We start from the raw sequence: 25026 nt of genomic DNA, 5'->3' as shown, positions 1-25026 counted from the left end.
ATCCTTTGGGGAAGTGAATAATAATCACCCTTTGGTACAACTTTCGCGCCAGTGTCTGAAGCGCAGTTCACCTGGCAGGGCTTTCCCATGATCTCCTCTTTGCATTTTGGGACCATCTTCTTTCCCACGGCACACGCTGTTCCCCCTCCTTGTACGTGCTGTCCCCGCTCTGTAGTCCTCTCTCTCCATCCCCACCCCAGGCTCTCACATCATGCCCCCTGACCATTCCCTCAGCAGTAGCTTCTTCCCCCCACATCCCCACCCCCAGACTGTGACCATGACCTGCTGGTGATCCTTTACTGCTCTTCCTTCTTCCACAGATGTGTCTCGGCGGGGCGGGGGCGGGGGGGGCGTGTGTGTCAGAAATACTTGCCATGTGTGAACAGTTGGGTGGAATACATAGGATGGGTGTGGTAGGCAGAATAACAATCACCAAAGACATGCATGTCCTTATCCCTGGAACCTGTGAGTGTTACTAGAATGGCCATTGCGTATGTGATTCGGCTGAGGACCTTGAGGTGGGGAGATGGTCCTGGATTACCCAGCAGGGCCCATTATAATCACGAGGGTCCTTCAACGCAGAGACTTTTTCCCAGGTGTGATAGAGGAGGAGGGAAGTATGGGAGAATGGCTGGAGGGAGGCGGTGCTGCTGGCTCTGAAGACGGAAGGAATATGGGCAGCCTCTAGAAACCAGAAAAGGAAGGCAGTGGGTTCTCCCCTAAACCGCTGGAAGGGAATCCAGTCCTGATGACACCTTGACTTTAGCCCATTGAAACAGATGTCTGACTTCTAACCCATAGAACTGAAAGAGAATGGACTTGTTGTCTGAGGCCACTCGGTCTGTGATAATCGGTTACAGCAGCAACAGGAAGCGGATATGGTGACAACCCCACAGTCTGTCGGGAAATCTGGCCACACACTGAACCTCGTCTCTTTTGCCTTGTTCACCTCATGTTCATAGACTCACCCAAAATTCTCCCCTTTCACAGTGATTTCAGCTCGTTCCGGGCTCCGCCCCTTTGAATGCCCTATGGCTCCCCTCTCTCTCCTGCTGCCCACACCTCATCCCTGAACCTCCCAACATTCCATACACACAGCCAAGGTGTGGATGAACAGGAGGGGGCTCACTTGGCCCTGGTCAGGGGTCAGGGTGCCCTGAGGGAGGAAAAGGGAGGGGCTGGCAGGGGCCCACACTGAGGGAAGAGCAGAGAGAAGACCTGACCGTTTGGGGGGCCTGTAGCCCACCTCCTGAGATCTCCTGGTCCTCCTCAGCCCAGCGGATTTTAGGAGCTCTTTTTTTTTTGTTTTTTTTTAAATTGTGGCCACATACACAGAAGATAAAATGTACCATCTTAGCCAATTTGAAGCGTACGGCTCAGTAGTACGGGTACACTCACATTCCTGGGCAACCGTTACCGCCAGCAGTCTCCAGAACTCTTTCCTCTTGCAAACTGAAATTCTGTACCCAGGAAATAACAACCCCATTCCCCCGTCTCCCTGGCTCCTGGCGACCCCCACTCTACTTTCTGTGGCTATGAATTTGGTCATTCCAGGTACCTCCTGTAAGGGAAATCATACGGTATTGGTCCTTTTGTGTCTGGCTTATTGTAATTCAGTATCAGGCCCCCAGAGTTTATCCACGCTGCAGCAGGTGGCCGAATTTCCTTCCTTTTTAGGCCGAATCTTAGTCCATTGTATTTAGTTTACCATTCGTCTGCCAGTGGACACTTAGGTTGCTTCCCCTTTTGGCTGATGGGGATAAGGCTGCTGTGAACATGGGGGCACGAATACCTTTTGGAGTCCCTGCTTTCAGCTTTTGGGGGGGGGGGTGTATCCAAAGTGGAATGGCTGGATCAGATGGTGATTCTACTTTTAATTAATTGAGGGGGCGTCATACTGTTTTTCATAACGGCTGCTCCATTCTGCATTCCCGCCAGCCCGTTTCAGCCGGTTTTCACGGCACAGGCCAGTGCAGGCCATCAAGTACTCACACAGCTGTGCAGCCGCCTGCACCCCCCATCTTTTTAGGAGCACTGGCTTTCTGGGTGTCGAGGAACCTCGCTCAGGAGCAGGAACGGAAATGGGCCCTCCTTTGCAAAGGTTTATGTCGAGCCAGTGAATCTGTCATTGAAACCCCAAGGAAACCCGGGCATTTCCTGGATTTGCCTTCTATTTTTGAGTTGTAGGCATGTTTTCAAATGCAGTTTTCATTTTATACAGCAACTGAATATCTGATAGCAAAATGTTTCCACAGAGAGAGCTTGCCCATGGGGAGGAGGGAAAGGCGGCTGTTCTAATGAATAGATAAGCTTGATTTGTGTTTGGCAACATCCTTAGCATTTAATTCCAGCAATTAAAGTAGGCAAGTCTGTTTTCCTTTTCCTTGCAAAAACAATAAAATATTACAGAATTTTGGGGGGGGAAAGCCCCTACTCGTTGTCATACCACCTTCGTGGGACCACCATCGCCATTCCTGATACTGATCTGTGCCAGGCATGAACCGAACATTCGTTCCCCTTACTTCACTTGAGCTGCTTTGCAACTATGAGGCAGCGTCCTGGGTCTAACCCGTGCAGCCCCCTCCCACACCGGTTCTCTCCTCATCCATTTGGTCCATCTGCCTCCACACATGTGCCCTCTCCTACGGAGCTCTCTTGCTTTCCCAAGTGATGTGAACATTCCCTTTGTATTTTTGTTTTCAATTCTTACCTTGGGTGGACATCCTTTGTTCCCTGGAGCAAGCCAGGGATCCATGATTATAAAGGCAGAATGGCCGTGGGCTGTGCGTTAGAGGGCTCTCATTTGCAAAAGATCACTGGAGCAGGCTGAGCCCTGGTGAGAAGCTCACGAGGCTATGTCAAATAATGCCATTTTCCAGCGTGCTGTGCACTAAGACTGCAAAGGGCAGGCTCTGGAGCCCGACGGCCTGGGTTCTGATCTGGCTGACAGTTTGACCTTATGCAAGCTAGTTAATTGCTCTGTGCCTCAGTTTCCCCATCCATGAAATGGATATGATAATAGTATGTGCCTCCCGGGGATTATTGTGTGGATTAAATGGCAAAACGAGCATAAAATACCACCTCATATATGGTAACATGGTCTCTGCTGTTGCTATTTATTTAGTCTTGGTTCCCCCGCCACCTCCCTGCCCAGTCTTGAGCTAGATACTCTCCCTAAAGCCTCAGTCTTCTAATCTGTAAAATATGGGCTTGAACTAAATGATCTTCAAGAGCCCTTCCTGTTCAACTTTCTGTGCTTGACTTTTTCCTTTTATCTTCCATCTGGGTTTAACTGCAGCTGGGGGGATATGAGTGGGACCGCAAGAAGGAATACCCCTCGCTGATGGGGCAAATGCATTGCCTGGAGTTCGTGAGGAATAGACGGGAGAGGAGAACCCAACCAGGACCTGTCCTGGCCAAAGAGCCAAGAGCACCTTGCAAAGGCAGGGAATGAACTTGGTCCTGGAAAAGAGGGTGGGGGTGCTCACTCCCAGGTTCCAGAGCTGAAAAGTGCTGGGAAGTCTTTCTGAGCCTCTGTCCCTCCCCCACCTGGTCCCAACCTTCCCTTGGGGCCCCAGTTGTCCAGATGGTCTAAATGGGAAGAAAAGAGGAAAATCCGTATCCAATCTGCTCTATTCAGAGCAATGGGAAGGAATCTGCATCTCAATTTTATCTTTGTGCTGAGCTTGGCTAAGCTTTGCCCCCCAAGTGGTGAGTGATGGCTGGGTGGGAAGATGGCATTGGTGGCCCCGGTGGGGGAGTGAGGGGCGCCCCCACGCCTTCCCCTCCTTACCAAACCTCAGACAGAATGCATTCTTTCCTGCTCGTGGTATCTGCCTGTTTCCTCTTCTTTTCTTTCCTTCTCTTTCTCTCCCTTTTCCCCAGGCAGGCAGCCAAGTGGAGATTTTGAATGGTGGCAGGAAGGGAGGGGCCGGGAAGGAGGACCAGCGGTGCACCCTTCCTGAAAGGTTCTCAAGGGCTCCCGGGCTGAACATGAGGTGGGCACAAAAAGAAGAGTTTCATTCTCTCCCACCCAGCCTGGCCCCTGGCAGTCCTGCAGTGCTGGGGCATGGGGTGTGGCTGTTAGCAACGTGGCTGAGGTCTGGACTCTGCCCTGTCTGTCAGCTCTGGAATTTCCTTTTCTGTAGCCGCTCAGGACCTGGAAAACTGGGTCCCACAGCCCCAACTCACAGGAGACTGATTTGCAGCAGGAAGTCAGTTTAATAATTTATAGCCAGAAAGTGCTCTCCCTGGTTGGGAAGCCAACTCAGGAAACCCAATGAAACTCTGAAGGCTGCCTGGAGAGAATGTGGAGTTAGGGCTCTGAAGGGTGCCGGGGGGCCTGGGACCCGATCTCCTCGAGGTAGGATGGCATGTGTGTAGTGGCCCAGAGCTTGGGCTTCTGCAGCAGACCGTCTTAGAATCAAATCCCTCCTCTCTTATCCACTGGCACTGGGACCTTGGGCGTGGTCCTCAGCCTTGCCAACCTCTACTTCCTCCTATCAACCATGAAGGATAATCCTTGAATGATAGCAAAGGCATCTCTCAGCGATCTTGCCAAATGGCCATGAAGTCTTGCAGGGAAAGAACTTAGCACTGTACCTGGCATTTCTCAGTACACAGCAGCCTTGTTTATGTAAGCCCTCATTCTCAGGGTCATAGGTTGTCTTGTCCTTTCCAATTCCACCCTTTTTATCAATCAAAAGAAAAGGGTCCCCGGTCTCTCTGGAGAGGACCCCTGGCAACAGCAACGTGAGTGGTCTCCCTTGCTGCCTTGATTCTGCTGTGGGACACAGAGCCTTTCCCACCTTGTCCCCCAGTCCCTCCCTGCTTCTGTCCAGGACCATCACTTGCATTTGAGCTAGGGTGTCCTCTGCAGGGTACAAGTGGGGCCTGAGATCCACCACGGTCTGGGTGTGGGGCTGGGGTCTCTTGGAGCAAGAGGCGCCCACTTCCATTCTCTGAGCTGCCCAGCAGGCCAGTGGCCAGCTCTGACCCATTGCTCTTGCTGCCACCACCACCCGATTTCCCAAAGCACAGATCTGACCACATCCTTCCGCTGCCCCAACCACCAACTAGTCCTCCTTTTCAGCAGAAGGAACCCTCCTGATGTTGTAGGCTTTCGTGAAAGTTTGCCATGATTTGGCCTCGGTCTTCCTCTCCAGACTTAGCGTGTCCTGCCCGGTTCTCCAGCCTCCCTAGCTTATGTGAGGATGGTCCAGGGCTGAGTGCTGTTTGCCATTCCGTCCTTCTGGAATGCTCTTTGCCCTTGGTGGCCCGGGAAGCTCCCCACTTTTCTCCTTCAAGGAGTGCTCCCTTCTACAGGAGGCATCTTAGACTTCCAGCCCCTGGCCTTCCTCTCTCTTCCCTTTCTCAGGACACCTTGCACCTGTCTGCAGACCCCCCCTCATAACCTCCCTTCCTGCTCATTCTCCACTCAGGCCTCCCTCTCCTTTGTAGGACTGTCACCTGCAGGACACTGAGACGGACCCCCTTGTCTGTCTCCGTACTAAATGACTTGGTAAATGAAGATGGTCTCCAGTGTGACATTCAGCTTCTCGCCACCGTAAGAAGGCCTGGGCAGTTAATCATGCAGCAAACAGTGGGGGCCACTTTGGGTTCTATGGGAGAGTGGGATTTGTGTGCCCTCTCTCTGTCTCTCTTTCTCTCTCACCCACGCATACACTCTGCCCCTGCCTCCCTCATCCTTTGCCCCAGAGAGAAGAGCAAAGGTCCTTTTGTCACTGGGCCTCCCAACAGCTCTGGCCCTGATCCTCTGCCCTTCCCTTGCTTTCCTGCCCTCACACTCAGCAATTCCATCCCCTCCCCTGGTTGCTGCTAATCCTCCTCCCACTGTCTGTGCTGGGAAAATGAGCCCGGGAGAAGTCCCATGGAAGGCGAGGAGTCCTCAAGGGGGTGCCTGTGTGGGTGTTCATTCTCTCTCACACACAAGCACATGCATCACACGCCTCCCAGCATCATTAGAGTGACCCCATATCGAGGACCGCAGGGAATTGGGGCAGCAGCGGGAGAGAAGGCTGTAGAAGCTCTGGCCCATGATTCGGGAAAATGCTTTCCTTATCACTGACGGTTTCCCAAAATAGCAAGAGTCAGCTGGTGCTACGGTTCCCACTTCCCCACTCCTAGAGAACCCTGCCACAGTGACTCCGGGGGAGCACGGAGTACAGGGTTTCTGGGTCCCCTTACCTGTCCAAGCCTGGGCCCCGGGCCCCGAGCCACTGTGTCTGTCTGGTGATATATTGCTCCTTGGAAAACGGTCTCCTCTCCTCTATTGTACTGTGAGCTTCTTGAAGACAGGGACCATACTTTTGTCTGTCCCTTGCTTCCCCTTTCTGTCCAGACACCTGCATATAGCAAGTGTTCAACTAATGCTCAGGCAAGTGTGGTATAAGTGAACGAATGGCTATACCTGGGAAGACACTTCAGTAACTAGTGAGGGTTTTATGTGTACAAATGCACTCATACAAGGGGATTTCATAAAGGGCCTATGCTGTGCCAGACTTAGTTCTCAGGCAGGGAACTATAAGCCCCATTTTACAGGTGACAAAAACGCCAATCTCCACAGGCCTGGTGGCCTCCTGAGCTCAGGACTACAGCCCTCCAGAAGATCGAGGGCGGGGGGGGGGGGGGGGCTCTGCTAAGCACTGCCTGTGGCGAAATTCCCAGATTATTTTAATGTCAGTCAGACAAATGTACTAGAAATAGAAATTCCTGTTCGTCTGAGGCATATCTGGTTACAGGAATGAAAACCCGAACTGTATGGGATAAGAACTGTATGGGATAGGTGATCTCTGAGACCTGAAGAGCAAGGGCTTCAACGGATGGGGAGTGAGTTATTCAACAACAACAATAACAACAACAATAATAATAGCCAACCCCCGTGCTCTGTACTTTAGGGCAGGTGTGGTTCTAGGGAGGGGCAGAGAAAATTGTCAACAGGCTTCATGCCCAGCACCAAGCGTGATGCAGGGCTCGATCCCACGATCCTGAGATCAGGACATGAGCCAAAATCAAGAGTCAGACACTTAACCCACTGAGCCACCCAGGTGACTGGAGGCATTTTAAGCCTCATTCAGTCTTCACAACCCCTCTCCGAGACAGGTGTCACGAGTCTCCCCATGTCACAGACAAGGGAACAGGCACAGAAATGTGATGGGCAAACATCACAGTATGAGGTTTGGAGGGGGGCAGACCAGAGCCGACTGATTCTGTCACACTCCCAGGTCCCACCTACCCTCCTGCACCAACCACCATCCGCATCACGTGGCTCAGGGAAGCCAATGTGGCATGGTCCATCCCGGCTGTAGGCCAAGTGGGGAGAAGGAAACCCTCCTCGCTTGTTTCCGCAGAGGCCCCACTGATGGCTTCCTCGCGCATCGCCCTGGCCACCCCTGTCTGGTCTGGTCCGCTGGCAGAGGCTTTGAGCAGGGCACCTTGCACGCAATGCCCACCAGTGCAGAGGCTCCTTTAGGAAGGAGGAGGCAAGCATGCACACGCAGAGTCGATAGTGTGAGGCAGCTCCGGGTCTGACATGACTCTGGCTGACTTAAGCAAACATGGAAGATTCTATTACAGGGATTGGGAAGTAGGCTTATGCCTCATGGAAGTAGGAAGTATCAGACTTCAGGAAATCTATTAGCATTCCAAAGAGTCTCTGCTGTCTGTCTCCCGCCAGGGCTGTCCATCTTCAGATGGCCAGCCATCTCATCGGCTACCCCACTCATCTCATGTGACAGGGGGAAGACAGACACCCCACAGGGCCCATGTTGCTCCTCCTGGTTTCCTCCACAAAGACTGACTTGACCCTGGGGTGGGATGGGGGTCACACTCCCAATCGCCACGGGAGAGCCTCTGATTGGTCTGTTTTGACCACATGACTATCCTCGGTGTGTCTGGCTATGGTGGGTGGGGAAGGGTGTATGCAAGGCTGGTTGGGGGGCTACCCCCTTGACCTGTGGATGGAGGGGAGATAATTTCCAAAGAGGGACCCTCAGGCATTGGAAATTCACCCCCCACACACACATACACAAGTGTCTTGCACTCTGCTCACGAAGGCCAGTCTTGTAGGGCACAGTGATGTGGGGATGGACTGCCTTTCTCCTCTTCTCGTGATGGCACCCTTGACTTCGGCTGACATTCACAAGGCTGCAAACCCTGGCTTATTGGGCGCTCTCCCCTCACCAGCAGCACTCCACACTCCGGCCCCATTCCTCACTGTCTTGCTCGTTCTGTCCCTCTTTTCACCCCTTTGGGGTCTGCTGGCTCTCTTACCAAGGGCAGAGGAGGTCCTTGAAGGTGATGCCAAAAGAGGCCTGTGCATGTGTCCTCGCGGGATCCCTGAAGTCAGCACCTTGGCCCGAACTTGCATTCCTATGACTCGGAACGTTCATCCGAATAAAGGCTTTTCCTGTCTCCTCCCTGATTAGCGTTCAGTCTGTCTCCCTCTGGGGGGCTGTCTGGTCTGTGTGCAGTGTGCATGGCTCTCTCTTCCTCTCTTCCTCCTCCCTCATTTGAGTGGAGCTGATCTGAAATCAGGGTCCTGCCCCCCACCCACTCTTCCCCGCCCCCATTCCTGTGAGCTGTTCCCTTCGCTTCTCAAACAGCCGCAGCGCTGGGCGGTGCGGGGCGCAAGGTGGACCAGGTGATATTAATCTAGTAATTACTGATTCAGGAGGGACTTTGAGGACATATTTACATAAAAGCCATGATGTGACTGGAACTTCTGCTGTGGAAATTAGGTACTTTAAGGCCTGTGGCCTGGAGGAAAGATGGGGCCAAGGGAGGGTGGGGAAAAATGAGGGGAGGGCCGTTGCCATAGCATCTCATGTGAGGGGCTGATGGAGGCAAAGCCCCAGCTAAGATCTGAAAAGATGATATTTGCCTCTGTGTCGACTATCACCCGTGAGATGTTGTTATCGGTCAGGGTCCCCCAGGAAACAGATGGTACACTCAGATCAGGACATGGGAGGGCAGTTTAATAAAGGAACTATTTATGAAGGTCTGGGAAGGGGTTGGGAGCCTTATGGGACTGCTCATTGGGCTCTACCCTGCAGCTGGTTATCAGGAAGTAGCCCCAGCCCCAGGCCAAGGGAGGAAGGGGGAGCCAGGTGATTGTTGAAACCAGGGGGCTTAACTCTGACCTTCTGAGGTAGAAGGGGTGCAGCCACTGACCCTGCTCCCTCCCTTCTCCCTCCTTCCTCCCATCTCTCCCAGTGCCTCCATTGGCCAAACAGAGGGAAGGAGTCCCCTGTTGCAGTCCAGGCACTGAGTGGGGAGGAGGGGACAGAGTAGAGGGACAAATAGAAAGCATCTAGCAGAAGTGTCGAAGGGCAAGAGGAAATTCCGTAGCAGTGTCCAGCCCTGTGCAGCAGGAAAGACCCCGTTCAGCTCTCAGGAATAACACCATGCCAGTGGCCATTCGAAAATCACTCCAGGGGGTATGCCTGGACCAAACCTCCCTCCCGGTGGGTTTCCTTGAAGAGGGATGGCCAGCTCTCCTGGGGAGGAACAGAGAGTCCCACGTTTGCCCCTGAGGCTCAGGGGACCATGGAGGTGCTCTAGGGACCAATGCTCCGTGGGATGCAGGATCAGCCAGGGTAAGGGAGAAGGGGGTTCTGCTGGGTGCAAAGTCCACAGTCACCGGTGGATTTCCTACAAAACTCGAAACAACACAATGTCAGGTGTTAGCCCATCTCACATGTGTGTGCCGAAACAGGCAGGAAGAAAATCACCCTGCTCTCATTTTCTAGACCTAGAGTAAGGCAACGTCAATAGGAAGAGAAGAAATAGGAGGGGTTAGGAGCAAAGGGTCTTAAAGATTTTATTTATTTATTTGACAGAGAGATACAAGTAGGCAGAGAGGCAGGCAGAGAGAGTGAGAGGGAAGCAGGCTCCCCGCCGAGCAGAGAGCCCGATGCGGGACTCGATCCCAGGACCCTGAGATCATGACCTGAGCCGAAGGCAGCGGCTTAAACCACTGAGCCACCCAGGCGCCCAGAGCAAAGGGTCTTAGAGCGGGAAGGACCCCTAGGGGTCTCTAGTCCCTGCAGAAGTTTGTCGGAATCCCTTTTGGGATCACTCACCCACTGGACCCAGGACCCCACCCCCACTGCAGGTGATTCTGCTTTGCTCCCACCTCCAGCCAGAAATCCCTGACCTGGTGCAACCTTGTATTTCCCAGGTGAGGACGTGACTCCAAGGAGGGGTCACAGGTGAGCGATGTGCTGTCAGCTAGGCTTGGTGACGGGGAAGGAGAAAGGTGGGAGCTGATTCAGAGGGTCTGAGTCAGACTCCGGAGGAACTGCTGTGCTCCCCAACATTAGACATTTTAGGGAACTAAACTAGCTTTTAAACAGTCTTTAAATTTTTTATGGAATGGGTAATATTAAACATATTTAATAATGAAAAGCAAAAATAACAAAAACAGGGGTATGTTAGGAAGCCTCGATCATGATTTTGCTGCTTATAGGTAACCAGCTTTACAATTAGTTTGGGTTTATTTATGTTAATGCTAATACAAGCATGTATAAATATATAGTCTCATTTCTACCTTCTTTTTTTTTTTTTACACACAAAGTTGCATACTATTACACTGTTCTGGTTTGTGGGTTTGGTTTTGTTTTGTTTTCTTCACTTAATATACCTGGAGATTTCTCCCTACCAAAATTTAGAGAAAAATCGCCATTCTTTTCTAGAGCTGCATAGTATTCCATCGCAAATATATGCCATAGCTTATTTAAGTGGTGTCCAGTGGCTAGACAGTTGGTCGTGTCTTCTGTTATTTCAAAGAATGCCCCGTGGGATCGTCTTGTACATGAATCACTTTGCATATGTACAGGGGTGCCTCTTTAGTCTATTTCTGCCTCTCCATGATCTCTGGCGAAGGAGCAGGTTTTACATTTCAATTTACAATCTGTCACAGATGGGTACTTATGTAAAATTCAATAAAAGTGAATTACTAGAGAAGTGAATTGACAAAAAAAAAAAAAAAAAACTAGGAAAGATACAAGCCCCCAAATTTTATTAGATCCAATGGACATAAAAATTACTCTGTCACATTACCATAAAGTTTTTTCAGCACTCCCTCTCAAGTTTCTGTGTTTATCTTACCTCAAAGTCGTTGCAGGTTGTGGATGGTCACTGATCCGTGGACCACACTTTGAGTAGCACGGGTTAAGACTCCCAGAAATCAGGTCGAAGAGGACACACCTCTGCCGTTTGGCCAGACTCCTGTCCCTGGTGGTTATACTGGTCTGCACCATGGTTTCTACAAGCATCCCCTTTCCCACAGCCTCGCCGAGAGTGCCGCCTAACTTGGATTTTTGCTAAAGTGATAGGTGAACAGTGCTTACCTCTGCTAAGTCTTAATTTGCTTTGCTCTCATTATTTTTTTTTTAAATTTTATCCATTCATTTGAGAGAGAAAGAAGGACAAAGAGGGCACAAGCAAGGGGAGAGGCAGAGGGAGAAACAGACTGTTTGTCACTTGCCTTTTTGATTTTGCTTGGTGTTCACTTTTGGGGGGAGGGGGCCACGCAGAAGTTTGGGGTTTTATGTAATTAAATTTGTCAATCTTTTCTTTAACAACTTCTGGATTTTTGAGTCATGGTTCTCTATTCCAAGGTTATAAAGAACTCTGCCCACATTTTCTTCTAGTATTTTTATGATTTTATTCTTAACGACTAAATCTTGTATCCAGTTGGAATTTTTCCTAGTACGAGGTGTGGATTATGGATCCAAATTTATCTTTTTACGAGTGGCTACCCTCTTGTCCCAGCTCCACTTATTAAAACCCCTAGATACCACCTTTATCATGAAAACTAATTTTAAGCCGTTTGGGATCATAATAGAAAAAGCTCTGTAATTTGTCAGTTTTATCCAGAATACCACTGCAAGGGAAATTAGCTCTCAAGATATGATCTATTAACTTTGTGTTACAAGGGTGAGGTAAACTGTAAGTCTCATAAATAAAATATAAATTTATTTACACCACAGAGCCCGGGGGGACGGCTCACAACCTTGGAGAAAGCAGGGAGAAGTGGGCGCTGCTGAGGGAGCGCGTGGTGAGATTCAGTATATTTGCCTTGCAGATCTTCCCCGCCTGCCGGGAGCTAGGACTGGGGAGGGGCCCACCATGGTGTTCCCGGGACCCCTGGCTGTCACCCTGTTGCCGCCCAGCCTCACACTGCTGGTGTTCCACCTGTCCAGCTCCCAGGAGGTCGCCCCTGAGCCCAGCAGTGAGCCGCAGCTGTGCAGCCTGAGGGAACACCCCACTGTGGCCTTTGCAGGTGAGAACCACTTCCCACTAGCCCCTGTTTCGAGATGCCTGGTTCTAGAAGGACTTGGGTCTGGACGCGGCAGGGTCTCCAGCTCTCAGAAGTCCCGGATGTCCCCCCTTGGGGATAGATGTAAGAAGGATGGGCAGCCATGGGCTGGAGGGCTCTGATTTGAGTCTCCAGACTGTTTATTTAAGCTTTCATGCATGTTCACCAGGGGGAGGAGGGCCCATTTCTCTGGGATCCCTGTTAGAAGCGGGGGTGTGTGTGCTCTGGTTGGAGTGGGCAAAAGTTCTTTGACCATCTCAGTTCTAGCTCTTCTGGAAGCATGAGCTCTGTTTCATAGCTCCCCTGGGAGGCAGAATGAAGATGACTCCCTGCTTAGGAAGTGCTGGAGCTCTCTGGAAGCTTGCTGCTGCTCTAAGACAGTTGCAGGGACGCCTGTCTTCGGGGCCCTGGGAACCCACAGGGAAGGGGGGCTCGATGACTAATAACTCCCTTTGTCTGTCAAGGGAGGGCATGAGATGTCCTATTAAAGTGTTTCACAGACTGGGATTTGTGAATCGCTGGACATTTTCTGATGGGTCTATAAATTCTCAGTAAAAGTTTCTAAAATGAATATACATATATTCAATGATAATCTAATCCCAAACAAAACACATACCAGAACATCCCGGATGTCATCCCATAAACTGGTGGCCAGTGTGGGGCTCCCCGGTGGGGCCACAATCACATCGACCCTTCCAGAACCGTCACCTGCATGGCAGCTCATGCTGGAATCTTCAGGTGTAGCTTGAAGGGGTCCCCAGGTTCATAAGTCTAATAAACAAACACCTGCCCTACTTCCACATCACAATGACCTTAACAGGGAGGCAGGGCAAGGATGGTCAATCTCCTTTAACAACTGAAAAAAATAAAATAAAAATAAAATAAAATTAAGATGTTAAAAAAAAAACCCAATTCAATTTTTCCAACTTAAAAAAAAAAAACAAACAAACAAATGGGAGGGCCGAGGTGTAGAGCTTTGGAGAGTTTTGTCTGAGGCAGGACTTAACGGCAGGCATCCAAGGGCTCTTCCAGCCCCCATGGGGGAGTGACTGGAGCTCCTCAGGGCCCCTGGGCAGGAGGATGAGAAGCCGTCCTCTGGGATTCCACACAGCTAGTCAAGGGGGGCAAGATGGAAACCGGAGCGGAAAAATAAATGCAAGAGTCTGAGGCTGACATGGGATTTGGGGGGTGGGACGGGTTGAGGGGTGGTAAAGTGGGGGAAGCTGGGATGCTTTAGAAGTGCGGGATTCCCAGCTGTGGGCTGGCTCCTGTCTCTGGGAGGAGAATCTGCAGCTGTCTTCTCAGTGCTGTCTTGTTTGAGCTGGGATCCAAGGCTTTGAAGGCTTAAGTGGATTAAAGTAAATTAGCAGTGTCCTTAAGCCTACAAAACACGCGTACACTCTCAGACTTCTGATGGCTCTGAGTTCTGGTGCCTGTCACTGAAGGGAAGGACCAAGTAGGGGACAGAAGGGGTGGGATTCCGAGGGCTGTTCTCTTGTTGGACGCCCTGTGGCAGCTCCTGATGGACCATTTCCTCTCAGGGGCCTTGCTGGGGGACATAGTTGGCCTAAGTCTCGGGTCAGGGACAATGGAAGGAGAGCATGGGAATTCCTGTCCCCCCACCCCCACCAGGCTGGTCTATACCTGTACTGGAGCCAACTGGAGAGGGAGAGGTAGAAGATATGTTCCTCGAGTGCTTGGCTTCCTTGTCACCCCCTTTTTTTTCCTTGACACCATTTTTAATCTGCAGATGTATATCACTTGAATGAAACTAACTTTCCGCCCACCCTCTTTCTGAATGGAGAAATGAGGCTCCAGCTGACACAGAGTAACTAAGGAATCTCCTTCCCCCCAGCAAGCAGAGATGGTCCATCATCTAGACTGACAGCCCAGGAGAGAAGCATCGTGTCTGCTTCTCCCCGCCCCCCCCCGCCCCCCCCAACCTTCCTGGCCTGCCCTCCACCCACCCAGTTCTCTAGTCTGACAACTTTGTTTATCCATTCACCAAATTTTTATTGAGCCCTACTTGACACCAGGGACAGAGCTGGGTGCTGTGGGACATCAGGGGAGAGAGAGTCCCCTTTGGGTACTCGAATACCTCTTGTTCCTTACATGTCACTCCCTTTGGTTCCCCAGCGCTATTGGTCCTGGACCAGGACTGGATCTTTCATCTCCTCGCATCTTTTAGTACCGCTGAGCACACATGAGGGACTCAACTCATTTTGGGTGACTTGACTGTGTTCTTGGTGATGCCACATTCCAGAGAAGTTGCCACACGACCAAGCCCAGTGCCAACCCCCAGCTCCCAGGATCCCCTCAGATGTTACATTTTATTTCTGACTGATCAGTAGGCTTCTAGCCCTGTAGCTGTGAGTTCCCTTCTCCCCTGACAACTGGCTGATCTGTGAGTAACCCCTAAATGCCCTAGAGGAACTGCCAGTTGCAGAACCTGACAGGCATTTTTCTATTTCATAAGGTTAAATTTTCTCCTACGGGTTTCTTTTAAGGGGGGCCCACCTGTGTTTGTCTTTGGCCTGCACATCCTTCCTTCTGCCAGAGCATGGAATTTCTAGGAGGCAGGGAGAAGCCAGCATGGAGTTAACACTGACAGTGGTTAATCCACAAAGTGGGTAATTGAATTGACTATAATTAAAATCACAAGCGCGTCATGGAGAATGTCATTTTTCTCTTAAAGTCGCCGTCCAAAGCCTTCACTGCACATGGAGCTCAGAACGTGCTTGGTGTTTTAAAGACAGCCTTCCCTCTGGTCCTGTTTGCCTGTTTAATAAGAGGAAGCTGGCTCCCTTCCCGAGACAGCTCCCCCAGGATCATCGTACTGCACCCGCTGCATCTCTCTCCCCTCGCCCCTTTCCCCTTGCCCTTGTCAGGGGTCCCTCTGGGGCCGGGGGAGAGGGACAGAAACTGGAAGGGGCTGCCACACTCCACTCCTATCACTGCCCCTTCCTCCCGTTGTCAACCACCCCCGCTCCTGCTCTGTATAGTTTTCCCTTCCCTGCCCCCCACCCCAGGAAAGGGCTTTAGTGAAGACCGGGCTGAGAAGTCCCCAGACAGAGTTTCTTCTGGCTTGCTGCACACCAATCACACTACCTCCTCCCCTGTTCAGCTGCCCACACCTGGAAGATCCCCGTCGGAGGGGAAGAGGAGAACTGAATGAAGTGTGACCCAGTTGCTACTGTTGGGGAGCATGCAGTCCGATGGGGACAGGCAAGCCCCTCGTATTCCCCCCGCACACACAGAAAACAGACTTGAGCACATTTAGAGCAACAAAAACAAGCAATGTGAGTAAACCAGACAAGGTAGAGAGAATATGGAACAAAATAAACTCAGGGTGGGGAGATTACAATCCAGGAAGTCTTCTTGGAGGAGGAGGACCCTTGGCTTAGTCTCTAAGGTAGTATACTATCTGCCAGGATTTCTGAGGCTGGCCCTGAGGTCTACTAAAAACCCAGCCTACCGGACTCCCAATCTACTTTTTACACCGGTATTGCTCAGATGGCATTGCAAATTCATGACGATCCTGGCTAACCTGCTGAGGGCCCAGGCAGACCCAAGGGTTTTGCTATATTTTGCTGCAGAGTTACTTTCTTCCTCTCTTTTTTTTTTAAATCGTGCATATCACAGTTTTCAGAAAAACATCCAGCTCACAAAACCTCCTGTTCTCCAGGGAGCGATTAAGTGTTTGCCTATCGTGCAGAAATGAAGGGCTGCTTTTACTCTGTAGTGGAGGATAATGAGCAATGATTTATTTCCCCTGGATTACACACACAACACACACACACACACACACACACACACACACTCCTCTGGACCTTCTGTGAGCCATTTGCTAATGCACTGCGGAGAGACAGCACAGGGTCTCACATTTCCCCCTCATCTTCATCCCCATTGACATAAAAGTTCTCTGCCCCATGGCTTGCTCATGTTGGCCAGGTCCCTCCCCCATCCCATGAGGCCAGGGCTGAGGGGAGCTGCTAAGGGACTGTGGACCCGGATAGGAGAAGAGGGGTCTCCAGTGGGAGGGTAAGATGGAAGTTGAGCTAGGCACTGTGCCCCAGGCATACCCTCCTCAGAAGACTGCCCATTCATCCAGAGGGCTGTGAAGTCTCTGCCCAACCCCCCAATCCCGTGGTGGGCTTTGGCCTTCCTTGGAGACAGGACTCAAGACTGACCACACACGTCCCCGTTATTCCCACTTCCGTGGAGTCTTGTCCAAAAGCTTGATTCTTCGTATACAGAAGGAAGTGAATTACTCATGCATTCACTAGACTCCTTTCAGGCGCTGTGCAGAGCCTACAGGTCTAAGAGGCAAGATCCTCCCTACCTCCCAGAGAAAACAACGGGACTAGACCCCCAGCAAGATGGGGGCTTTGATGGCAGTAGAGACCTTACCCTGGCTTGGAGGAGTCAGGGAAGGCTTCTCGGAGGAGGTGCAATGGGGATGGAGGTGAACAAGACTGTTCCATTGAGGAAGCACAGAGGGGCAAAGGTTTGCAGGCTTCGGTGAGAGAGATCTGCACAGTGTTCTAGTTTAGTGTGGCTGGGGTGGTTGTTTGAGGGGGATGTAAAAGATGAAGCATCATTCTCTCGGTGGGTTACTAAATAGTTAATGTACCTGGCATTCAAACCGGGAAGGAAGACAGTGAGTGCAGAACCCAAAGGCCTTCACAGGAATTGCAACTTTTCCTTGGGGCAACTGGGAGCTAGTAAAGGGTTCTAAGCAGTTGACTGGCATGAGTGGAGGCCGGGCTAGAGAGGATGCTCTTGGCACCAGTCCAGGCAAGAGACCCTTGTAGCTTGGAATGGGAGTGGGGTACAGAGGGCAAGAGGGATGGATTTCTTGGAGGTGGAACAGTCGGAATTTGTGAGTGTTTTTAAGTGCTGGGGAGGTCTAATGGGAGTCAAGGATAATTACAGTTTTGCTTTGGATGGCTAGGGGTTTAGGGGGAGCCCTTCTCCAAACTAGGGAACACAGCAGGAACAGTGACAACACCCCCATTCCCTGTCCCCCAGCTGGCTGCTCACAGAGGGGGCAGGTGGAATCGAGGTCTCGGGAGTGCCCCTGCTTCATTACTCCCTGACTTCATGCTGACTTTAGCCCTTCCATTCTGGGGGTGGATGCTGGTACAGCAGTAACCAGAATGGCTGTCTCTCCCTCCACCAGATCTGAAGCCGTGGGTCTTTAACTTCACCTACCCTGGAGCCCGGGATTTCTCCCAGCTTGCCCTGGATCCCTCCAGGAACCAGCTCATCGTGGGAGCCAGGTAAGGGGGTATAGGAGGGCTGGTGCCGCCAGTGGCGGTGTGCTTAGAACTGGGTGGAGGGAATATTATTTGGGATGAGCCCACTATGGGCAGACCCTTGTCTTGGGCCCAGGTTCCTTTTCTGTATCTGAATGTCTGTCTCCCACAAAAGGAAGCATTAGTTGAAGCAAGGTGGGGGGGAGCAGAGGTGGGAGGTGACCTCTAGACCTCCAGATCTCAGCAAGCCATATTCCTTCATGGTTGGTAGTTACCGAGAGCAGAACACCTGCCGGCCACCTTCTACCCCCTGTCCCTACCCTGCTGCCAGGACTGCCCTGTCCGTCGATGTCCTCCCCTGGAGCTCCCTGCAGAAAAGGTCCCCAGGAGCCCCCTGCTGGCTGGCCAGCCGCCTGCACCTGGGATGCCGGACTCGCAGCCGGCTTCTCCTGTGAAGCCCTTCACTCCCCTCTGCGCTGCTCATCTTGTTGAACCCTGCTGTTCCGGCTCCACGGAGGACTTGTGGACGCAGTATAGAAGGACATAGTTCTCACAAAAGCATGGACCATCAACTCTAGAAAGGAAGGGAGCTTAGAGAGGTTTACTCCAGTGGGTCTCAAAGTGTGGTCCCTGGTGGGCAGGAGCAACAGTCCCTGGGAACTTGTTAGAAATGTAAATTCTTGGGCTCTACCCCAAGCCAGCTGAATCTGAAGTTTGGGGGTGGAGGGGGCAGCAGTGTGTTTTAGGCAGCTCTCCAGGTGAGTTTGATGACTCTCAGGTTTGAAAACCACTAGTCTAATCCAACTGCCCTTGATTTAAACATGAAGAGGCAAGGGACAGGAGAGGGGGAGGGGAGCTTCCCAAGACCACATGATAAGATGACAAGAGCATCCCACACATGCAGGAGAGCAGTCCCAGCATGTAATGAATGACGCATGTAATAAGTCACCTCATCTTCACATTCGCCTCAAGCAGGGTGTTCTGTGATTATCCCCATTGTATGGCCTGGCTCGCTGAGGCTTGGAAGGGTTGGGCCACCCGCCTGTGTTCACTCGGCTCTTTCTCACCATTCTAGGGCTTTGCCACTCTGTGAGCCTGCCTGTGCCCTCAGAGACAGGGAAAGTCAGGCCTTGACTTGGTCCCTTGTAGCCCTCACAGCAAATCAAGTGGGTCCTGGGGTCCTGGGTCTCCCCCTTTCTCTAGGTCACTTTCCTTCCTCCTTTTCTTCTGCTAGACGTTTCCCCCATTCTTTCTGAGCCCCTGGGTCTCTGGCATTCAGGCTGGGATATTTTTCACTCATGGATACCCTGTCTTATTCCAAGGGATTTAGGGGCGGGTCAGCCTGCAGAGATCTCTCTCTGTTCTCATCTCCCAGAAGAGCAGACTGCGAGCAATGCTGTGATGAATGATTTTTGATGGGATAATAATTAATAAAGTGATGCAATGCTTCCCCTAATTTTTTAAAGCTGTGAGCAGATGCTGGTGTTCCCTGAGAGCAGAGCCGGAGCCCATCTGTCCTCAGGCCAGGACGGAGGGGGCGGGGAAGCTCTACAGGGCAGGGGCTAGGGAGGTCCAGCAGAGGTCTGGAGCCAAGGTCACCGGGGAGGCCTGCCCAGCCCCAGGACAGCGAAGAAGCTAAGTGGAGGCTGGGCCTGGAGCCACAGCTGGGGAAGAGAAGCCCCTAGGCTGAGGTCTCCTTCAGGCCCCCGGATTCCTACAGCAGGGCCTCCCTTCTCCTGCTGGCCCACTCCTTTCTCCTCAATTCTCTTCTCAGTACAGCTGAGGTAGGCCAGAAAGTTCTAAAGCAATTATTCCTAAACACCTCAGTAACCAAAAGACGAATGGCCAAAAGAAGATGTTAGAAGGAAAGACAGAAAATTCTTAGGGAAAACCAAGACTTTACATCTGCTTGATATTAATAAAGCCTCTTAGCACACATCACACCATTCCCCTGTCTCACAGCCCTGTGAAATGAGAAAGGCAGGCATTTGTTTCTCCATTTCCCAGATGCAGGCACTGAGGCTCCCAGAGAGTGCCCAGCAGGTAGCCAAGCCGGAATTCTCCCTGCCTCTGCCGCGGGGTCTGTTCAGTGAGTCTGCGGTCACTTTTGCATGGCATGCTGGCCAGTGGCCCTGCCACCCTCCATGTCCGTGATGAGTCATAATTTCAAAGTCCATGCAAAGCGATGTCCCTGGTGCCCACCGCTCACTTCTTTTTTGCTCTGTGGAATGTTCTAGTATCTGGATACACCGCAGTGTATTGACCCGTTCACCCGCTGAAAGGCCTCTTGGTTGCTTCAGAGTGTGGGCAATTGTGAATCAAGGTGTGAAAAACATCCATGTGCAGACTTCTGTGTGGACACGTTTCCTTATTTAAGGTTTTCGAGCAGCAGGCCGATGGGATGAAAACAGCATTTGGGGTCGATGAGGCTGGCAGCGCTGTGTGGGCTGGGTGGTGTGGGACAGGAACCGGGAGAGGACGGACGTGGTGATCTGAGCAAGAGGAGACATGGCGGTCCAGGGAGGTGGCCATGGGAAGGTCAGATCCAGAGTCCCTGCAGGAGGGATGGCAGGAGATGACAAGGCAGATGGGACTTGGAGGGGCCCAAGGCCCCGTGTCGGGAGAGATGGCTGGCCTGTCTGAGGAGCGGAGTGCATCCGGCTAGAAGGAAGGAGATGGCTTATTAGCAGGAGGTCCACGAGGCTCCCAGTTTAACAGAAGTGGGCTCCCTGGCTGGGAAGATGGTGGTGGGGCTGCTCCCTGGGCCTGCCAGCACCGCCAGGGGGCAGGGACGGTGTGGGCTTCAGGACTAGACAAGTCTGGGTTTTAATCCCAGCTCCTTTGCTTACTGTCTCTGCTACTCGGACCTTGATCCAAGCTGTTTCCTCGTCTGTAAATGAAATTTTCTCTCTCTATTCCCGGGGTTGCTGGAAGTTCAAAAGAGCCAGTGGAGGTGAAGCTCTCCCTGGGGTTGGCCTACCATAGGCCCTCTGCACTCTGCACCTAGCCCCGCATGAAGCAGGAGCCAAGAAGCTGCTTCCTGGGGCCCTACCAGCAGAGCCAGCTTGACTTACGATTTCTGTCTCTGTTTTCACAGGAACTACCTCTTCAGACTCAGCCTTGCCAATGTTTCTCTCCTTCAGGTACACTTGCCTCCTTCCCTTCCCTTCCCTTCCCTTCCCTTCCATTCCGTTCCCTGTGATTTCCCTGGGGTTTGGGAGCCGGGGCTGGGGTAGCAGAGGGAGCAAGATTCAAAATTCAGCCCTTAGGGGCAAAAACAGGAGCCCCATGGGCATGGACTCAGACTGGCTTCCAGGTAACTGGGGGATGGTAGCTGCAGATAGGGACATGGTCACATAAACGTGGAGAGATCTGGGGCTCCTGCATCATGGAGAGGGGCTGCTGCCACAGGAGAGAAGGAGCACGTGGGTGGGGATGACCAGCTGGCCCTGTTTGCCTGGGAACAAGGGGTCCCAGGATGCAGGGATTATGGTGTGAAATCTGGGACATTATTGGACTAACTGGAATGGTTCGTCCTTCTTAGTCCTACAGGAAGGTCTGAGTTTTGGCCTCGAGAGAAAGGGTATCCCTGGTTCCTTTCTTAGCTTGGCCTGAGTGATCCCATTCTAATGCAGCATTTTCACTGAGCTGTGATTGATTTATTATCTGCTGCCAAGAAGGACTCCCCAAGCATAATTCCCTAAGTGCTCTGGGAGGCATTTTAATGGGACTCCTTGATCCAGAACATTTATCCCAGATTGAGAAACAGATGCCAAACCACTTCTGCAGAGGCAGAATATTCTAGAAAAAAGTCCATCTCTTCCTCAGTGAAGGAAAAGACTCAGTTCTTGTGTCTGGAAGGCTTGAGTGTTTATTTCGTCAGAACTGGGGTGGGGGTGGGCAGGGGCTCTAAGACAAGCAGACCCTGACCTCTAGAGCTCACAGTGTAGCCAAGACAAGATGATGAGTGCTGCCTCGGACCTTATTATGGAACGGTTATAGGAGGTGGTCAGGTGCTGGGCTGTTTGGTACAGGATTTCACAGCAAAGGGCATTTGGGGACGGGGGCACCTCCTTGGTGAGCTGTTGTGACATTCTGGTCTGGTTTCTTCCAGCTGGGCCTGGGTATCTACCCACAGGGGCCACATTGCAGCTGGTTGCCAGAGGGGCAGCGAAAGAGAGCAGAAAATGTCCAACCATCAGAAGGGAAGGGCCCAGAGGACCTAGGACAAATTGAAAGGAAAATGCCATTCATCCATTTATGGGTCCATCTATCTTTCAGTCCTTACCTTAAGCAGCCAAGCCACCCTCCATTCATCAACCCACCCAATAAACATGTATTGAGTACCTACTGAAAGCCAGGTCTGGTCTCAGGCATAGTACTAGGCATTTGAGATCCAAAGGTGACCCAGGCTCAGTCACTGGCCTCAGGAATAAGCAGATGAGATCACAAATGATTCCCTGTCCTGGATGGGGTATCTGTGGCATGGTTCTGGGTCTGGGCTGTGGCAGCTTCCAGTAGCTTGCGAGCTTGCTAACAAGCAGCCCGTCCAGAACTTAGTCACCATTTGACAGCCACAGAAAATGAAGCCAAGATGCCAAGCCCAGCAGGTCAGGGCCTGGGGCAAGTTGGTGCTGAGGCGGTTGGAAGTGGGTGGAAGGAAGTGGATCCAGGAGCCCTGCCCTGAGCTCAGGCAGTTAGCTTTTTGTTAGGTCCCCAAAGTCTGCAAATGAAGGTCTTCTAGGAGCAGTACTAGAGCAGTGAAGTGGTCAAAAAGAGAAAGAGAAACGGATGCACAGAGATAAAAACGATGCAGTGGGAAGCATGCCGGACGGGGTGAATGCTGGGTTCAGCGACGGCTCAGAGGCATGAAGAACCCATCAGGCTCCATATGATCTGCAAAGCTTTCTTGGAAAGCTTCCCTTGGGCTGGAGCTTGAAGGACGGGGGTTTGCCAAGCAGCTGAGGGGGGTACACAGAGGTGTGAGATAACATGGGGTACTAAGGGGCCCAGTGCTCAGGATCATGGGGTGTGAGTGGAGAGGGGTGGCCGGTGAGGCCTGGGGAAAGAGAGGAGCCACACTGGAGGGTCTTTACTGCTGAGCTGAGGAGTCTATATGTTAATTTGAATGCAATGGGGCTCACCAAAGTGTTTTAAGCAGAGAAGTGGCATGACCAGTTTTGGTGTTTAGATCACTTGGCCTGGTGCAGGGAATGGATTAGTGGAAGAGCCAGTTAGGAGGCAACTGCCAGAACCCAAGTGAGTAGTGGGGAAAATGGAACTAAGGCAGTGGAATGGGGACGGAGAGAAGAGAAAGATCTTCAGGAAACAGAAACACGCAGGGTCACAACATCAAAAGCACCCAGCACAGTCTTCCGCATGAAGGTCACCCTGGAGTTGGGGAAGTTAGCAGCCCTGGAGGGCTTAGCCAAAGACTTGAGCCCCTGTGGTGCCATCTAGGTTTCTGGCTTCCAGAGCTGGGTAGCATAGATCAGCTTGGGAATGGAGCTAGCCTGGCTAGTGGCTCACTCTTCGCTGCCCACTAGAACCATCAGGAGAGATTTAAAAAACACTGATGCCTGGGTGCCACCCTCAGAAATTCTGACTTGATTGGTCGAGGTACAGCGAGGCACTGGGATTTTTTAAATCCCGGGTGATTCCAGTGTGCAGCCAAATTTAGTATCTTTTCTGTAGGTGCTGCCCAGCTGGTTTGGCCTCCCCAGGTGTCCTTGACAGCACATCCCGGGTCCCACACCTGATCAGATGTTAGGACTCTCTGGCTTGCTGATGAGGCCTGGCATTGGGTTCATCCCTCTCTGAGATGACCTGGCCTCCGCCCTAGGAAGAGACCTTATGCTGGCCCCATAGGCACACTGGGGGCTCACGCTGGGGGCGGGGCTCAGCTTCAGTGGTGGCAAATCAGCCACAAGTGCACCAGGAATTGGTTTTACCACCATCCCAGGGGGTCTCTTTGGGGCCTGATCTCAGGAGTCCAGAGTGGATTCTCCATGACAGAACTCAGGAGAGGAATAAATACTTTTCATGCCCACATCCCCACTGTAGTGAGTACCTTCTGGCCATAAAGTGGAGAGAGGGAGAGAAGTTGGAGTGAGCTGCGTAGCATTCCCTGGAAAGGCTTGGGGGGAACCCCGGCCTCCAGTCCCCTGCTCTATCATCTGACCTGGTGAACAAGCCCTGACTTTTGACCACAGAAGCCTGACCTCAGCAAGTGCCCTTCCATTGCCCTCTCTGGGCTTTGGGTCCCTGCTTATAAGCTTTCAGTCTGCAGCATCTGCTATCCAAAGTGGAGCAGACCACTGCCCACAGGAGAGAGGAAGGGCCCAGCAACCCCCCTCCCGCCGGGCTTCCTCTACTCCCCATTTGCCCCGGGGGTCCCCATGGCTCTAACTCTCCTTACAGCCAACTGATCACCCCGCTAGCCCCAGGGTAGGATTTAACCAAACTTAAAGCTCCATGCTTTATTGATAGTTTAAATAATTAAAGAAAAATCTAAATACAAACAGTTTATGCAAACCAGTGTGCATTAAAAGGACTTCTATTAAACAATTTATGTAAACGACTATTCCTTCAGGAAAATCGAAATGCTGAGCGTGCTAAAGGGAGGGGAGATGCATAAAGCAGCACAGAAAGCGTGTGTGCACGTATGTTTGTGTGTGTGCATGTGTGTGTGTGTGTGTGTACTCAGGCTTGTGGACAGGTTTGAGTCAAATCACCTCATCTGTGGAGGTTATTTATTAGTGTAACTTAAACTGGTTTGGGGAAAGAAAAGGTGACCAGTGGCCCATAGTGTCAGGGGCTGCTGTGTGATGAGCTAACTTGGATTTGTCAATTTTCTGCCCTTTGCTGGACGGGTTCCAGGGGATGAGTTGACTGGCAGCCTAATTGCAATGGATTTATGACCTTGGGCTGCCAGATGTCCCGAAAGTGCAGAAACGCAGACTGTTCTGCACATACGTGTCAGCACGCATATGGGGCTTTGTTCGGCCTTGGCAGTGAAGCTTGATTCTGAGCTCTTTTCTAGTTATTGCTACATTCTCCAGGCTTGTCTGGCAGCGATCAAGTTCTTTGAAATCTAACCTATGCTGAATAGTGGACTTAATGCTGAGAGGATATTTTAATGTTGAGCCATTGTCACTGGCGTCCAAGGGAGGTGCTGAGTCTCTGCAAGGAGATTCTCCAGTTCCTGACCAACTCGTCTGTTTTCTCCCATAGCAAAAAACCATGTAGTTACCAGAGATTGCTATACTGGAATTTCTGGGACGGTCCTAGTTTAAAGCTTTATGCATGGCACATTGCTTGATCATACATATCTATCCCCACATCTTCACAAAAACCCACTAAAAGGATGGTGAGGAATTTTTAATGGTTTGGATCCACAATGACAGAGAGACGTCAATGGAGAAG

At 51.6% G+C, this 25026-nt stretch overlaps 1 protein-coding gene across 5 annotated transcripts in view; it reads left to right on the top strand.

The window, feature by feature from the left end:
• The window catches only part of SEMA5B (semaphorin 5B), a 112826-nt gene that overhangs the window by 63081 nt on the left and 24719 nt on the right, over positions 1-25026 (top strand). For 4 of the 5 annotated variants that reach the window (XM_046003727.1, XM_046003728.1, XM_046003725.1 and 1 more), the window contains 3 exons: positions 12110-12307; positions 17526-17625; positions 20699-20744. In XM_046003727.1, coding sequence (XP_045859683.1) covers positions 12154-12307; positions 17526-17625; positions 20699-20744 — 300 coding nt within the window. In that variant the 5' untranslated portion in view covers positions 12110-12153. Of the gene's footprint in view, positions 1-3640; positions 3712-12109; positions 12308-17525; positions 17626-20698; positions 20745-25026 lie in introns of those variants that run through there. The other variant, XM_046003729.1, reaches the window with a different exon arrangement.

The sequence above is a fragment of the Meles meles genome, chromosome 4, assembly GCF_922984935.1.
Source record: "Meles meles chromosome 4, mMelMel3.1 paternal haplotype, whole genome shotgun sequence".
Taxonomy (NCBI): domain Eukaryota; kingdom Metazoa; phylum Chordata; class Mammalia; order Carnivora; family Mustelidae; genus Meles; species Meles meles.
This window is presented reverse-complemented; position numbering and strand designations above follow the sequence as displayed.